This window comes from Sceloporus occidentalis, unplaced genomic scaffold (assembly GCF_023333645.1).
Source record: "Sceloporus occidentalis isolate IW3139 unplaced genomic scaffold, rSceOcc1.0.p SCAF_4, whole genome shotgun sequence".
Classification (NCBI taxonomy): domain Eukaryota; kingdom Metazoa; phylum Chordata; class Lepidosauria; order Squamata; family Phrynosomatidae; genus Sceloporus; species Sceloporus occidentalis.
In genome coordinates this window covers 193,962,566-193,980,272 of record NW_028316984.1, presented here as the reverse complement: position 1 = coordinate 193,980,272, position 17,707 = coordinate 193,962,566, and the positions used below count along the sequence as shown (strand labels likewise).

At 41.4% G+C, this 17,707-nt stretch overlaps 1 protein-coding gene across 1 annotated transcript in view; it reads left to right on the top strand.

Annotated features, from left to right (window-relative positions):
• The window catches only part of HIF1A (hypoxia inducible factor 1 subunit alpha), a 69,341-nt gene that overhangs the window by 40,853 nt on the left and 10,781 nt on the right, over nucleotides 1-17,707 (top strand). The window contains exons 2-7 of the mRNA XM_089522757.1: nucleotides 158-348; nucleotides 4,348-4,493; nucleotides 4,654-4,738; nucleotides 11,507-11,619; nucleotides 13,710-13,912; nucleotides 17,447-17,553. Of these exons, the coding sequence (XP_089378883.1) occupies nucleotides 158-348; nucleotides 4,348-4,493; nucleotides 4,654-4,738; nucleotides 11,507-11,619; nucleotides 13,710-13,912; nucleotides 17,447-17,553 (845 nt within the window). The remainder of the gene's footprint in view (nucleotides 1-157; nucleotides 349-4,347; nucleotides 4,494-4,653; nucleotides 4,739-11,506; nucleotides 11,620-13,709; nucleotides 13,913-17,446; nucleotides 17,554-17,707) is intronic.

Here is a 17,707-nt window from a genome sequence, read left to right as displayed (position 1 = left end):
GTGGGCATGAGAATGAATGGTGAATGAGCATGGAAGTATACATCAGCCAATTGATTCAGATCTCCACTTACGAATCCTGATGAAGTCCCCTAGTCAGTTAATCCACAATTAGTGGTGCCCAATCACATATACTAATTATTTAATTTTATTTCTGAAGGATTAGTTCAGAACGCAGAAAGGAGAAGTCTCGAGATGCCGCCAGATGCCGGAGAAGTAAAGAGTCGGAGGTCTTCTATGAACTTGCTCACCAGTTGCCTCTGCCCCATCAAGTGAGCGCACATCTCGACAAAGCCTCCATTATGCGGTTAACAATCAGCTACCTACGGATGAGAAAACTGCTGGATTCCGGTAAGCATTTCAGTGGCAGGAAAATGTAAAAAGGACCTGCATATCAGAGAAAGAAGGGTTTAGAACCATAACTCAGTAAATGTTTTCCTGTCTCTGTTGAAGTGATCTGAAACTGCATTACTTCCCAGCAGCTCCACTCCACTTCTCGAACCTATTGGAGGGTGGAAGCCAAGAGCTTTTATCTTATGCTGGTGGAACTCAGAGTTTAAATTAGTCTGCATTTCCTCCTTCGCACACAATTACCATTAATATTTCCCTTGCTATGAGTTCATAGATATGTCTTCCACAAAATGCATAAGCATCCATAAGAGAGAATTAAATAAAACCGACACTATTTATTAATAGGAAGTTTTATTTGTTTTCCTAGCATACCCTAGCCTAGCATACACTCAGTGTGCATCATTGTTTGTTTATACAGTTTTTTAAAAATGCCTCTGCTTTTTCTTAGGATCCTGTTTGATATAACTTGCTTATTAGCATGTAATAAAAGATGTTCAGGCATCTGAATCGGTAGAGTGTGGCACCTCCTAGGTGAGCAGCCCATCTTACTCCCAACTTTGGCACTAGAGAAGTGCATCAGGATTGTTTGGGTAATTGTTTGGAAATCTCCATCCCCTTTCCCAGCTCCAGAGTTGAGAGAAGGACAAAGGGCTGATTTACATCTACAGTATGTAGTAAAGACAAATTATCTATACTGGAGTGGGCAATTGTGGAAGGTTAGGGGGCTGCCCCCCAGGAGATCTTGGAGGGCCACACCCATGCCAGCAAAAATAAATAAATTGTTGTTGGGCCACAAAAATGGACTTGGACCCACATACATCCCCACCACTTACTATGCATTGCTTAACCATTACCAGTACTAATTTGCCAATGTCTGAAGGGCTAAAGGTTCCCCATCTCTGTTGTAAATCATACCAAAGGAAAACTTAGATTTGTGAATCAGGAACAGCATGCTTGGTTTATTCACTCTAGATAATCCTGTTTTTGGAACAAAGAAAATTAGCTCGGCTAGGGCCTGGTTGAAGGTGTGAGTATCTTTCTGAAAGCTCTCTGTTCTAGCCAGTGGGAGTAAGCTCAGTATTTTAAGCACATTTTGTATTTTCCAGTTGTACCCCAAAGAGCATGTTCATACATGTTCTTCTGTGTGTGAGCAAGTAGTTAATGAGGAGCAGCCTTCTTCTGGAGACATTTCACTTAAGGATATCTATGTAACATAGGCTCCAGTTACTTGTTAAATTTATGAAGTGGAGAAAAAAAATCGTAAGTCTGTCACAATCAGTCATGAGGATATATCTTATTCCCACATGTATTTTTCTGTCCCCCCCCCCCCCCATCTGTGAAAAATAACAAGAGAAACATTTACTATGCCTAACTAATCATGTGGCCCTCCAGATATCATTGGACTCCAGCTCCCAGCAGCCCTAGCCAGTACACCTGGAGTTCGCATCACATGATTCCCAACCCTTGCACTAAAGTAGTCATTAGCTCAGATTCTTGAGTGTCAAGGCTATAATTAATGTTTTTATTTTAGCTGATGGAATTGTTTACTGTAACTGCAGTGTAATCAATCTAGTCTTATAGTATTTTACTTATTTGTACTGTTGTGTGATTGTCGTGAGCTGAATGTTGAGAATGTATTTCAATATACTGTTGTTGTGAGCTGAATGTTAGGAAGAATCAGAGCTCCAGTCCTGGTGGACCCCATGTTGCTCAGCTCTGACAGGGATGTAGCCAGGATTTTAGGAAGGGGGGGTCCAGACTAAGTGTCACCATTATAATGGGGCTTGGGCGCGGCGGCACAGCAGCACGTGCCATTCATTGTATCTAACAGAAGGGGGGTCCGGACCTCACAGGACCCCCCCCCCCCCCCCGGCTACATCCCTGGCTCTGATTTAGAGTACAGAGGGCAAAACTGAATGTTGGGAAAACTAATTGGTCAAAGACCAAGAGGCTGAGCCTGAATCCACCCAAAATTTACTCTGAAGATCCTGTCAGATCTTGGAAACTAGGCAAGGTTGGGCCTGGTTAGTATTTGGATGGGGGACTGCTAAGGAATTCCAGATGCTGTGGGCTGTATTTCAGAGGAAGGCCATGGCACATCACCTCTGAGAATTGTGTGTCTACGAAAACTCGTATGAAATTCATGAGGTCACCATAAGTCAACAGGCAACTTGAAGGTACATACAGTGTACCCCGTGCCATATGCAGGTGCACCTTACGTGGAATCAGCATATGCTGGAAGAAGTGGCGCTGGAAAAAGTAATGGTGTGTGCGCCGCCTCAGGCACAGGCCCTATTATCTTTAATGGGGCTTGAGGATCCGTGGAATTTCCTTTACACAAGGGGGTCTGGGATGGATCCCCTGCGTAAGGGAAGGGACCACTGTAAAATAAACACACACACAGTCCAAGCTTTCACACCAGACACTTGCTGTAACTAAAATGACACCATTTGGGATGGCTTGCAGTTTTTCTCTGTCTTCAGCTCCCCTCCTCTCCCCTTCCTCTTTTAGATTATAACTTTAGGTTAGTGGCTGCATGTGTCCTTGGCGTGTAAAAGGTCCCAAAATAAAACCTCTCCAAGTAGGGCTAGGAAATATTCTGGTGTGTAACCATGGAGAGAGATGGATGATTGTGTCCCCCACCTGGTCTTTTCCTCAGGAGAAAGCTAAGCAGCAGAGGAGCTTTGTAGTGTGAATGTTCATCTGTCCTCCTCCTTCTCTGTCACCCAGCCTTCTCCTCGGGGAAAAACAAGGCAGCAGAGGAGCCTTGCAGTGCAAGTGTTTGCCCATCCTCCTCTGCGGCCACCGGCCTTCTCCTTGGGAGAAAGCCCGGCAGTGGAGGAGCCTTGAGGGGAAAGAGTTTTCCCCTCTCCCTCTTCCTATTCCTCCTCCACCCATCCTTCTCTTTGAGAGAAAGCCGAGCAGTGGAGGAGCCTTATAGAGTGAGCATTCTCCTTTCATCCTCCTCTGCATGGCACTCTCCTCAGGAGGAGGCTGAGCAGTGGAGGAGGCTTGAAGTCATTCCACATCCTCACAGGCCATCCAAAATACTTTGGCAGGCCACATGTGGCCTCCGGGCTGTATCTTGTGCAGGCTTGATGTAGAAATTCCTAGAGAGACCTTATCAAATCTTGAAATGATCAAATCTGCAAATATGGAGGGCCAACTGTATATAAATAATAATACAGTAATTCCTCAATGTTGTTTGACAATCACAAGTAGCAGTTGGGCAGTGTAATGGAGATTGGGTTATCTCCTGTTGCCATTGTGAATTTGGGTATATTCTTCACTTCATTTTATATTCCTACAGAACTGTAGAGTTATTGTTGCAATACAGAGTCAGTTGTGCAGATTGTTGCAATTTGTACCGAGGGTTGTTTAATTTTACAATAGTTATTCTCCATAGGAGAATGGATTTTCTGTTAGCAACTCACTGTGCTCCCTAATTATCTAATTGCTGCACTGTACATTGTTTTGTAAGGGAGAATTTTAATCTCCATGAGAGAGTGGAATTTTTTTCTTTGATGGAAAGGTAAAACATCTGGAGGCCTGCCCTGGTTTAAAGGTACTTGAAAATGCCAGGTTTTTGAGAATAGATTTTTTTAAATTTCATGTGCTCACAATGGTTTGGAAATTGTTAAGTGGGATTGCACTTAACCTGTTTGATTAATCTTAAGACACTTTTCCCACGCCAACAAACAAATGTTTTGGGCTATATAGCCATGTTGGCTGTGGATAATAGGAATTGTAGTCCACCACATGTGTAATAAAACTTGGTTACAGTGTCAGTTTAAAAAACCCACATAGATAAAGAAATCCATTAGAGGTTTTATGTAGAGTCTGTCAACCCATTTGCTTGATCAGTACCAACTTTCCAGCTTGCTTACATTTTACTGCCATTGATGTGTATCATTTTTGTACAGTAATGACTGGCATCAAGAAGTAACCATAAACATTGGTGACAGATCAGATTTATGTAATTCGTACTGGCTCTTCTAGGTGACCTGGAGGCAGAAGCTGAAATGGAGACACAGCTGAATTGCTTTTACCTAAAAGCTCTTGACGGATTTGTCATGGTTCTCTCAGAGGATGGTGACATGATTTACATGTCTGAAAATGTGAACAAGTGTATGGGACTCACACAGGTATGATGAAATTAGCAATTCTTCCCACTGCTCTAGTGATAATCACAGTGTGTACAATCTAGCCAAAGTTCCACTGATTTATAAGCTAAAATTTGATCGTGTCATATGTTTTATCTACTATAAATACTCTGCTGTACTAAGCTTTCTCTTTCTTTAATAGTTTGACCTGACTGGACACAGTGTGTTTGATTTCACTCATCCGTGTGACCACGAAGAGCTGAGAGAGATGCTCACCCACCGGAATGGTAAGAGTGAATTGTTCTGGCTTTTGATTTCACATCCAATGACTCCTTAAATCGTGCATCTGACTGCTTGTTGTTACTAATAATGTAAACTTGTGCTTAATTAATTTAGGGTAAAGCCAAAGTAATTTACCTCTGCAGCACCCAAGTCAAGGTTTTAAATGCCTGAAAAAGTGTTTATGCTTTAGTTTGCTCTATTTTTCTGACTGATTTAATCTGCCTTATGAATATTCCTATTCTTAAAAGGCATATATATCTTTTTTCAAATATAATATCAATATAAAACAATCAGTGCATAAATCATCATGCCAAGACTTATGCAACAAAACTCTAAATTAGGATCCCAAGTAAAATTGTGTTGTTGTGTGCCTTTAAGTCATTTCTGATTTATGGCAATCCTATCATGGGGTTTTCCTAGCAGGATTTGTTCAGAAGGCTGAGAGTGTGTGTCTTGTCAAAGGTTGACCAGTCATTTTCCATGTCCACATGGAAGCTCCCCACTTTATTGTTGTTGTTGTTATTAAAACAGCTCCATTTGACAAACCTGTCATAGATTTTTCTTGGCAATATGTATACAGAATCATAGAATTGTAAAGTTGGAAGAGACCACAAGGGTCATCCAATCCAATCCAATCCACTGCCATGCAGGAAGACATAATCAAAGCATTCCAGACAGATTATCATCCAGCCTCTGTTTAAATCTCTTTTCCTGTAGCTTGAATCCATTGCTCCATGACCAAGTCTCTAGTGCAGCAGAAAGCAACTGTTTCTCATACGGTGGGGCTACCAGACTTTTCACTATTTTGGTAGCCCTCCTCTGGACACACTCCAGCTTCTTTGCTGTTGCTCCTGTCTTCAATCATTATGCCACACTTGTTTGTTTATTATTTGTATTGAATAGTAAGTGCGGTTCAGTTCACACACATCATAGAATCATACATCTGTTGTGTGACATCACAGATTTGGAAGAGACCTCAAGCCCTTCCAGTACAACCCCATTCTGCCATGTAGGAACACACAATCAAAGCAACCCCAAAAGATGGCCATCCAGCCTCTGTTTAAAGATTTCCAAAGAAGGAGACTCCACCACACTCTGACGGAGTGAGTTCCACTGTCGAACAGCTCTTACTGTCAGGAAGTTCTTCCTAATGTTTAGGTGGAATCTCTTTTCCTGTAGCTTGCATCCATTGTTCCATGGAGCAGCAGAAAACAAGCTTGTTCCATCCTCAATATGACATCCCTTCCAATATTTAAACAGAACTATCATATCACCTCTTAACATTCACTTGTCCAGCCAGGCCTCCTCCTGGGTGATAGTAAAGTGAACCCTGCAACCCAGCCCTATATTAAATGAATAAATGATGAACAAATATGCAGTACTTGGAAAACTGCCTTTTGGGGACAAAAGTTCCCAGAATTCCTTAGCCAGCCTGGCCATGGAGTATGTATTTCATTACGTAGTAATGTGACATCAATAGTCCTTGCATAAAGATGGTATATCCTTAGACAAGCCTACCCAACCTTCTGGGGAGGGTTTTCTCTCAGTCCCACCACCATCACAGGTACATCTAGTGAGTACAGCGGTCCCTCCACATTTGCTCGGGTTAGGGGTGAAGGACCCCCATGAATGTGGAAAAAACACAAATTAAAAAACAAAACAATACACTGCTATTCTTTTTACCTGAGAGAACACCTCTCTAGGTACCTCTAGGTCCTCCAGTGCAACTCTGTGGTCAATATCTGCCAGACGTTGATAATAGAATCATGCTGGAGGACCTACAAATGCCTAGAGAAGTGTTTTCTCTAGGAACTTCTATGTCAACTTCTGTCAAGAGTTGTGCTAGAGGATCTGGAGATTTCTAGGGAGAACATATTAATCAAATTTGCAAATAATCAAATCTGGAAAAGTCAAATCTGCAGAGAGCCTTCTCGATGACCGCTATGGAATTCTCTCCTGGGAGAGACTCGGTTGGCTCCCTCATTGCTCTCCTTTCAACAGTAAGCAAAATCCCTTTTTAAACAGACTTTCAGCTTATTATTGGTTGGTGTAGTTGAATGAGTTTGCTTGTTTCTAATATGTAACAGGTTTAAATGTGTCTTTAGCTGTTCTAAATTACCAGTAATGTTTTTAAGTGGACAGTTTAATGCTTTTTTAATTTTTGTATTCAGTTTATTTAACTATTTTGTTTTAATATAATATATTGGCAGGTTTGATGCCACATGGGAGAAAAGCAGAATATATATCAAATACATAAATAAATAAGCATATATCCAACTGCATGTAGATTTGATTTGTGCAGTTTTCCCCTCACTCTTTTGTGTATGGGGGATAGGCCAGTAAACGTAGATGTTGTAAAAATGAAGAATTGTACAACTGAGTGTAAAGCCAGTGTGGCATAGTGTTTTGAATGTTGGACTACAACTCTGGAGACCAGGGTTCAATTCAATTCAATTTCATGCTTGACCATGAAACCCACTGGTTGATCTTGGGCAAGTCACACTCTCTCAACCTCACGGGAAGGCAATGGCAAACCTCCTGTGAACAAATCTTGCCAAGAAAACCTTATGATAGTTTTGCCTTAGGGACACCATAAGTCAGAAACAATTTGAAGGCACACAACAGCAACAACACCTGAGTAATACAACTTTCTTATCTCACCCTCAATGGATGTGTCATTTTCCATCAACCAGCACTGTGGGCTAGTGGCCATGTGGACAAAAAGGATCCTTGGAGAAAAGTTCCTTTGAACAAGCTCCAAGGATATAAAATATTTGACAATGGTAAATCTTCTCCTGGCTTGGCTCTTACATGCTACTGTTCTAGCAAATTAAGTGTTTAGGATGTGAAATATTTACTATTGAGCAAGTATAACAGGGATACCTATTTAGGATGGTCTTCTGACTGCAACCAGCACCGGATCAATGAATGACTACAGAGTAGTTAGGTATAATGGGACCAGTGTGCTATACCTTTGTCTCAGATGTTATTGATGCTGCATCAATGGCAGCACAAACTATTGTGTGTACCATCAGTACTTATCAGTCACTGTTGGAAACACTGAGTAATTATGAGTAAGGTGTACTGTTCTGTCCTAACTTGAATTTCTCAGTTCCTCAGAGTAGAACTTTAATGATAGATTTGTTTACAGCATGTATTTGAGAAGTACATTCTTGAATATAAACCAAGTCTGGTTTGGCCTGCTGCAAGATTAGCTTGTTTGCTTCTAATTAAAAGGGAGAGAAAGCAAGTATGTTGAGCCAAATTCTCTCCTCCCCCTCATTTATTTTCTTAATTTATATCCTGCCTTTCCACCCAGAAGGATGCTGATGGTCTCTGTTAAATTGTATAGCTTAAGCTGAATCTTTTGACCTTGGGCCCCTCTATTGGGAGAAAGGTGAGAGATAATAAAATAAATAAATTAAGCCCACAGTGCTCCTTTAAAGTCTTCATGTAGACTGTCTGAAGGTGCACTTGGCCCTTCATATTCATGGATTCTTTATCCATGGATTCAACCATTCATGGCTTTAGCATATTCAAATAATAATAATAAATCCAAAAGTCAAATGTTGATTTTGATATTTATAACGGATACTATTTTACTGCTTCATTGTTTATAATGGGACTTAGAACAACCATGGGCTTTAGTATCCACATGGGAACCTGGAACCAAAACCCAGTAGATAACAAGGGCCCACTGTATTCTCCCATTTTATCTTGCCTGGGCTGTGAGATCTTCAAGAGAGGCCCTTCTATCAGACATAGCACCTTCTGCAGACCCAAAAAGAATTTGTCAGTGGTCATTTACACATTGTGGAACTCCCTTCAAAAGAAATTTAGACTACCTTCTTCATTATTGGCCTTCCACTTCCACTAAGACTTCTTTGTTTGGTGCATTAAGACATGCCTACAGCAACTGACTGTTTCTTAAAGTCACAGGATATTTTGGACTTCATAATATTTACTGCTTTTTATTACAAGTAGGGTGTTCTTGAATTGTTTTTTAAAATTTGCAAATCATATAATTTAATTTGCACAATATTATAATCTGTTTAGTATTTTAATGTGTGTGATTTATTGTGTCTTAGTGGAACCTTTTAGCCTGTCAATCCAACCTTTTTTGAATCATTCCCATTATTACCCTGAGAATTATTTATGCCCCTTTGAAGTAGAGTTTGAAAAACGACTTTCAAAGTTAACTTATTAGAAAGGCAAGATAATAATTAGTGAATGTTAATATTGCATAGTATAATTTTATATTTTTGTTACATTACTTCTTGCGTCCAGAGCTTCCTTGGACTTGGTTAAACTGGATCACTTTGAGTCTGTAAGTACCGAGGATGTGGACAGGATCCTTAGGAGTGTTAGGAAGACGACCTGCTCTCTCGATCCCTGTCCCTCATGGCTGGTGGCTCAGGGGGGACCGGTGGTAACTTCATTGTTACACCGGATTATTAATACATCTTTCAGGGATGGGCAATTTCCTTCGAATTTAAAATTGGCCACTGTAAGACCTTTATTAAAAAAGCCCTCCCTTGACCCCCTGATGCATAATAATTATCGGCCTGTATTGCTGTTGCCATTTTTGGGTAAGGTGATCGAGAGGGCGGTTGCGATCCAGCTCCAATTGATCCTGGATGAAACGGATTTTCTAGACCCATTTCAAACCGGCTTTCGGGTGGGTTACAGGGTTGAGACTGCCATGGTCGCCTTGGTCGATGACCTCCGTCTGGGCATTGACAGGGGAAGCGTGTCCCTGTTGGTGCTCTTGGACATCTCAGCGGCTTTCGATACCATAGACCATGGTATCCTTCTGGAGCGCCTGGTAGAGGTGGGAGTCGGGGGCACTGCGCTCCAGTGGTTCTGGTCCTACCTCTCTGGGAGGTTCCAGATGGTGCAGCTGGGAGACGTGTGCTCCGACAAGAGACCCCTAACATCTGGGGTCCCTCAAGGAGCCATTCTGTCTCCCATGCTTTTCAACATTTACATGAAACCGCTGGGAGAGATCATCCGGAGACATGGGGCGCGGGGTTATCAGTACGCTGATGACACCCAAATAATTTTCTCTATGTCTCCGACTGATGCAGTGACCGGGGATGGCATCTCTCCTCTCGTGGCCTGTCTGGAGTCGGTAATGGGCTGGATGAGGGAAAACAGACTCAGCTTGAATCCAGAGAAAACGGAAGTACTTGTGATAGGTTCTCCTGGCCCAGGGATGGCGGTGGTTCCACCTGTCCTGAATGGGATCACGCTTCCCGTGAGGAACTCTGTACGCAGTCTGGGGGTGCTCCTCGACTCGTCGCTCCACCTTACATCTCAGGTGGACGCGACGGTCAGGAGCACCTGTTATCAGCTTCGGCGGATACGCCAGCTGCGTCCCTACCTGAGCCAGGGGGACCTAGAAACAGTGGTACACGCTCTGGTAACCTCTCGGTTGGATTTCTGCAATGCGCTCTACATGGGGCAACCCTTGTACCATACCCGGAAGCTGCAATTAGTGCAGAATATGGCAGCAAGACTGGTCACTAATACATCTAGGACCAGTCATATAACACCGGTCTTGAAAGACCTACATTGGCTGCCTATTCGCTTCCGGGCGCAATACAAGGTGTTGGTTATAACCTATAAAGCTCTAAATGGCTTGGGCCCAGGGTACTTAAAGGACCGCCTCTCTTCGTACAATCCGCCCCGCACACTCAGATCCACCGGGCAGCATTTGTTAAGAGTTCCAGAGGCTAGATTGGTTAACACCACTAGAAGGGCCTTTTCCATCTCGGCCCCCACCCTCTGGAACTTGCTGCCCATCGAGCTCCGTTCAGCAACCTCCCTGGCCCAATTTAAGAAGGGGCTAAAAACATTCTTTTTCAAGCAGGCTTACCCCTGATTCTTTGCCCTGAGAGTCCTCTTCCCCCCTCTGTCAGTTGTTTGTGATCTGGCACAAGTTCTTTTATTACTGTTTTAATGGTATTGTTTTTATAAATTGTATTGAATATTGCTGTTAACCGCCCTGATGTTTCGAAGGGCGGTATATAAATAAAGTTATTTATTTATTTAAAGTTATTTGCTTATTTAAAAAAGAAACACTGATAAAGGAGTGGTATAAAACATGGTTTCCCCCCCTTTGCTCACAATGTCTGCAAATACCTTTAAAAACAACTAAGGCAGCATTAACATCATTTCCCCCCCAATTGCCTTATTTTTGGAAAGAAACTTTGTTCAACCCTCTTTGTCCAAAAAACGTGAACTACATTACATTTAGTTCATTACTTCTAAGCACCTTCTCTGTCTCTTAATTGCAACTTTTTTTGAGGTGGTGTTGTAACTATGACCATTTGTAGCAAGCACAGCATTTATAGCAAGACTGGCCACTTGAGATTCTAGGGGATCCTGTCTTGCTGCAAACAAGCTACGTGCTCATGCTCTGCAACCTGTTCACTTGCTCACATTCCTTAGTAAGAGTGGCTAAACTTACTAGGAGCCAGAAGTTTAGCATGTTTTCTGAACTTGAGACCTTGATTGTTTTTAGAAGCCAGGCTTCATATGCCAAAATCAAACCATTTTCCCCCTCAGTAAACCAGGGATTCTCTCAAGATCCTGGCTTGCCATTCCATGTGATCACAGCCACTGTTCCTTGTAGCAGAGTTCCACAGGCCAATTGGGGTGCCAAATATTTTTAAAACATTATATTTGCTGTGTGTGTGTTTCAGTTGCAGACTTCTGGGTTTCGTTTTATGTGAAATAATTAACAATGATGCTTCACTCTCTTGCTTTAGGTCCAGTGAAAAAGGGAAAGGAACAAAATACAGAACGCAGCTTTTTCCTCAGAATGAAGTGTACATTGACCAGCAGAGGAAGGACTGTCAATATAAAGTCTGCCACATGGAAGGTAATGGTACTTGTGCCCTAAAAACAATAGCTTTTGTAGCGGAACAGTTTATATCCAGAGCTATTTGTGTATAATTTTCATAATCAAGTAAGCCTTTCAGAGGCACAGCACTAATATTCCAGTACTGTTCTTCACTGCAGGCTATATATATCTTGTGCTCATTAGTTTTTGACTTGTTTTGGATAATTGGAATTTTATAACTAAGACAAAAGTGGAAGAGGCATTATCAAGGTTTCTTGTCACCTCAGTCAGATACTTCCTTGCAACCTAATGGTGTTTTGCTGCTTTGTATCCTTAGCTGGACACCTGTCTCAGGAATTTACTCCAATTTTAAATTTCTTACTATGGGCCTTTGATAGTTTATTCTGCACCCTTGTGTCAAAGGAGTGTCTGTGACTTCAAGCTTACATAAGAGTGGTTGTTTTTGGTTGGTTGGTTGGTTGGTTGGTTGGTTTATTTTGGCAAGAGTGGCATAATGTTAAGTCTTGAATTTAAGAAGTCCCACTTGTTATGCAGTATGGTACATATATAGGCCTAAGAATCCTGGAGTAGTCTGCCTTCAGTGTACAGAGCTGTGAAACATCAGGCTGCCACAGAAAGAGAGAAGGGAAGTAAGGTCATCCTGTTTGTTGTTCTGAGAAACTGACTTTGACTGGGGCAGGGTGTTATCAGTAAGCTGATGACACCCAAATGTATTTCTCCATGTCCCGATCAGCAGCTATGACAACAGATGGCATTTTCCCCCTCAATCAGTGTCGTGAAGCAGTAATGGGCTGGATGAGGAAAACAAACTCAGGCTGAATCCAGACAAAACGGAGGTACTTAATAGGGGCCCCCACACCAGGTATAGGGTTGCAACCTCCAGTCCTAGATGGGGTCACGCTCTCCACAAAGGATTGTGTTCGCAGTCTGGGGGTGCTCCTAGATCAGTCGCTTCACATGAGAAATCAGGTGAATGCGGCGATCAGGAGTGCCTGTTATCAGCTTCGCCTGATACGCCAGCTGCGCCCTTTCCTGGAAGTAAAGGACCTAGAAACTGTTGTACATTCACTGGTAACTTCACGTCTTGATTTCTGTAATGCGCTTTACATGGGGCTACCCTTGTGCCTAGTCTGGAAACTTCAACTAGTGTAAAATATGGCAGCCAGGCTGGTCGCTGGAAAAACTAGGAGTGACCGAATAACACCCATCTTAAAATCTCTTCACTGGCTGCCTATTAGTTTCCGGGCACAGTACAAGGTGTTGGTTATAACCTTTAAAGTCCTACATGGCTTGAGTCAAACCTATTTGAGAGATCGCCTGCTTCCATATAATCCGCCCCGCACCCTCAGGTCCTCTGGGAGGAATCTATTGCAGCCTTTAAAAACCAGACTAACTGCTACCTCCCAGAGGGCCTTCTCTGCAATTGCTCCCAAACTATGGAACAGTCTGCCAGACGAGATCTGTCAAAATGCCAGCTTAGACAGCTTTAAAAAAGCTGTGAAGATGGATGTCTTCCGGCAGGCCTTTCCTGAATAAAAGTGCCCGGCCACAGAATGACTGCCCCCCACATCATGTATCAACCCACCGCTCTGTCCTCACTGTATTTTATTGTGTTTTTAATAGATGTTTTAATTGTAATTTGTTTAATCCTGTTTTTTTTGGGGGGGGGGGAATTTGGGACATAAATTTGTAAATGTGGATTTTAACATGTAGCCGCTTTGATTGTCTTGTTACAGAAAAGCGGGAAATAAATAAAAGTTTTATTTATTTATTTTACAACTATCACCTAGCAGCAGGCAGTTTAATGCAGAGAGATGAGAATTGGGGCTGCAGCATTGGCTGAGATGAAAGGCCAGCTCCTCTTGGCTAGTCCTTTCCCTGAATGTTCCATCCCAGCTGCTGTTAGAAAAGATATTATGTAACTGTAAGAATTGGTGCCTGCATTTGTTTTTTTTCCTCCGCCAGCTTTCTCTTTTTCTGCTGTGCCTTGGATTGGAAACCCAAGACCCAGACTGTTCTGTTTTTTATTGAAACCTTTTTGGTTGAAGTGGGACAAAAATGCTTAATAAAACCGCCTTCTTCTTTTCCCCTTCCATCCTTACATTCAGGTACTTCATTGCACAGGACACATTCGAGTCTATGACAATTGCAATAATCAGACCGTGTGTGGATATAAAAAACCTCCAATGACATGTTTGGTATTAATCTGTGAGCCTATCCCTCATCCATCAAATATTGAAGTCCCCTTGGACAGCAAAACATTCCTCAGCCGCCACAGCCTTGACATGAAATTTTCATACTGTGATGAAAGGTAACACTTGGAGTTGGGGTTAGAGGGCGAACCATTCCTCATTTTGCCAGCAAGTTCCTTGCTGTATGTATTGTCTTGCCTATTACAATCTGTATTTGTTTTCTCATGTATTCCAATCTTGCATTGTTATTTCTTTGAACTTATCTTTCAGTAATTCAACAGTCTGAGCAGTAGTGTGAATTCTGTGTACCCTGTTTACTTTTGTAGCTTAAGAAGGTAAAAGTTTGGGCGGGGGGAGTTTTTCAGATGAAAAATGATGGGAATGTAATTATGAAATTTGTCATCCCATTTCATAAGTTAGTACAATTGGTCCCCCACATTTGAAGTTTTGACTTTTGCGGATTTGATTATTTGCAGTTTTGATTAATATGTACTCTCTAGGAATCTAGGTCCTCCAGTGCAGCTCTGTCAGAAGTTGACCATAGAGTTGTGCTAGAGAACCTAGAGGTTTGCAGAGAAAACACTTCTCTAGGCATTTGTAGGTCCTCCAGCATGATTCTGAGATCAACTTCTGGTGGATGGTGACTATAGAGTTCCACTGGAGGACCTGGAGATTCCTAGAGAAGTGCCCCCTCAAGTAAAAAGAATAGTGTTTTTTATTTATGGTTTCTCCATATTCACAGGGGTCCTTCACCTTCATCAAACGTGAAGGGACCACTGTAATCAAAAGAGTGCAAACACTATTTTAAAAGAGATATGAACAAGAATGCCTTGGAAGCTGAATGACATTTGTGTTACTGTATGTTAAACATTTTTATGTTACTAGATTTGAACAGTAGTTTTTCTGTGTAACGCTGCCACCAAGTGGCTGAAAGAATTTAATACTTAAGCCCTTAGCCAAAAGATCAGCATTCTAAATAGTGAATGTTCAACCTAGAACAAAACTGACTCACAACATGAATTTTTAAAGGCTTTTAATGTGGTTTGAAGGATGTAGTTGCACTCAAGTCCTGCTTGTGCACTTTCCATACTAGTCAGCTGTTCCATTCTAGGAAGAAAATGCTAGGTTAGAAAGCTCTTTTGTTTCATCCAGCACAAATCTTTATTTAAAACATTAGTATCTCATGTCTTCATACTTTGGAGACAGGGTATGAAATAAGTCTGGCCTACAGTATTCTGAAATTGCTATTCAACATCTTTATCAATGACTTGGATGACAGAATTGGGGCATACTTATCAACTTTGCAGATGACACCAAACTAGCTAATACCCCAGAGGACAGGGTCAAAATTCAAAATGACTTTAATAGATTAGAAATCTGGGCCAAAGGTAACAAAATGAAATTCAACATGGAGAAATGTAAGATACCGCACTTAGGGCGGAAAAATGAAATGCACAGATATAGGATGGGGGACACCTGGCTGAACGAGACTACATGTGAAAGGGATCTAGGAGTCCAAGTAGACCACAAGTTGAACATGAGTCAACAATGTGATGCAGCAGCTAAAAAGGCCAATGCAATTTTAGGCAGCATCAATAGAAGTATAGTGTCTAGATCAAGGGAATTAATAGTGCCACTCTATTCTGCTTTGGTCAGGCCTCACCTGGAATATTGTGTCCAGTTCTGGGCACCACAGTTTAAAAGGATGTTGAGAAACTGGAGTGTATCCAAAGGAGGGCGACTAAAAATGGTGAAGGGCCTAGAAACCATGCCCTATGGGGAATGACTTAGGGAGCTGGGGATGTTTAATCTGGAGAAGAGAAGGTTAAGAGGTGATACAATAGCCCTGTTTAAATACTTGAAGGCATGTCATATTGAGGAGGGAGCAAGTTTGTTTTCTGCTGCTCCAGAGACTACAATGCGGAACAATGGATGCAAGCTGCAGGAAAAGAGATTCCACCTCAATATTAGGAGGAACTTCCTGACAGTAAGGGCTGTTTGACAGTGGAACACACTCCCTTGGAGTGTAGTGGAGTCTCCATCCTTAGAGGTCTTTAAACGGAGGCTGGATGGCCATCTGTCGGGGATGCTTTGACTGAGAGTTCCTGCATTGCAGAATGGGGTTGGACTGGATGGCCCTTGCGGTCTCTTCCAACTCTATTTTCCATGATTCTATGATATCAGTAGATCACTGATAAAACAGATTTTAATAATAATAATAATAATAATAATAATAATAATAATAATAATTTTTATTTATATTTCCCGCCTCTCCCTGCGGATCGAGGCGGGATTACAACAATAAAAACAACAAATTTTAGGGTTAGGATCATGGGATTTTGTACATTTTTGAGTGTGCTAAGGCAGAAAGATAGTTTTATTTTAAGAAATCATTCTTTTTGCTTCCAAGTGGGAGCTGCATTGTAAGATAAGCTGCTCCTGCAGTTATTTCATTCTGCTTGCAAGTAGCAACTAATATCTCAGTGTATTTGACCAGTATAGTGATTTACTGTATGATGAAGGGTTGAAAGCTGCCTGTTTGGGTTACCACACAGTGATAACCAACTTTTGTTGGCTTTAGAGTGATACAGTACAAGCTAAAATTGATACCATGTATTGAACTTCAGTTGTGCTTGGATTTACAGACTTAGGAGTGCTGTTTCCATTGTTAAAATTTCTGCTTGCAGTGATATTTCCTCAAAATTCACAAGTGACAAAAGTCATAATTTGAGAAGGACACATAACCTTCATAAATTACAAAGGTCCAAAACACACTGCAGAAATAATCCAGTTTGAGACTGCTTTAACTGCCCAGACTCAGTGCTAGAGAATCATGGGATTTGTAGTTGTGGCAAAAGAATTCTCTGACAGAGAAGGCTAAATGTCTCACAAAACTGCAGTTCCCAGAATTCCCTAGCATCGATCCAGGGCAGTTAATTTGTTTTATTTTTTTTATTTTAGTTAAAGCAGTCTCAAACCAGATTATTTCTGTAGTTGTGTTTTGGACCTATGTCAGGCATAGGTGTGTTCAGTAACTCAGTAATCAGCTTCTGACTAATGGGGTGACAAATGGCCTTCCTTTCTAAAAAATGGAAAGAAAATACTTCTTTACAGGGCATACTAATTAAATATGGGAAGTGACCTTGGTTGGCATTTCCATACAGTAGCCACTTAGTTACTATAGTAGCCAGCAGAGTGTTGTTTAGATTTAGTTCCCGTTATCTGAAATGCTTGGGACCAGAAGTGTTTTGGATTTTTTTGGATTTTGGAATATTTGCATATACATAATGAGATATCTTGGAGATGGGGCCCATGTCTGAGCATGAAATTCATTTGTGTTTTGTATGTACCTTATACACAGAGCATGAAGGTAATTTTATGCATAATATTTTTTAATAGTTTGTGCATGAAACAAAGTTACACGAACCATCAGAAAGCAAAGGTGTCACTCTCTCAGACACCCATGAAGAAAGTTTTGGATTTTGGAGGATTTCAGAATTCTGATAATGGAGACTGAACCTGTATTTTCTGAAATAGATAATACACCTGCAGCCATTTGATGTATAAAACAATTTCCATTAATAGAGAGAAACTTTTATTTGTAATATGAAGAAATACTATACATTAACAATCTTCTTTCCCTTTGCATAAAGAATTACAGAGCTGATAGGGTATGACCCCGAAGAGCTCCTGGGTCGCTCCATATATGAATACTACCATGCCCTAGACTCTGATCATCTGACCAAAACACATCATGATAGTAAGTGCAGGGCTGGAGGATGGGGAAGCCTTGCTAAAGATCAAATAGCATTGACATTCTTCTCTGTGGGCAACAGTTACTGCTCTGTATTATATGTGACGACATATATCATCATGCTTAGAATTAGTTGCATTTTCATTGTGAACAGTTTTAG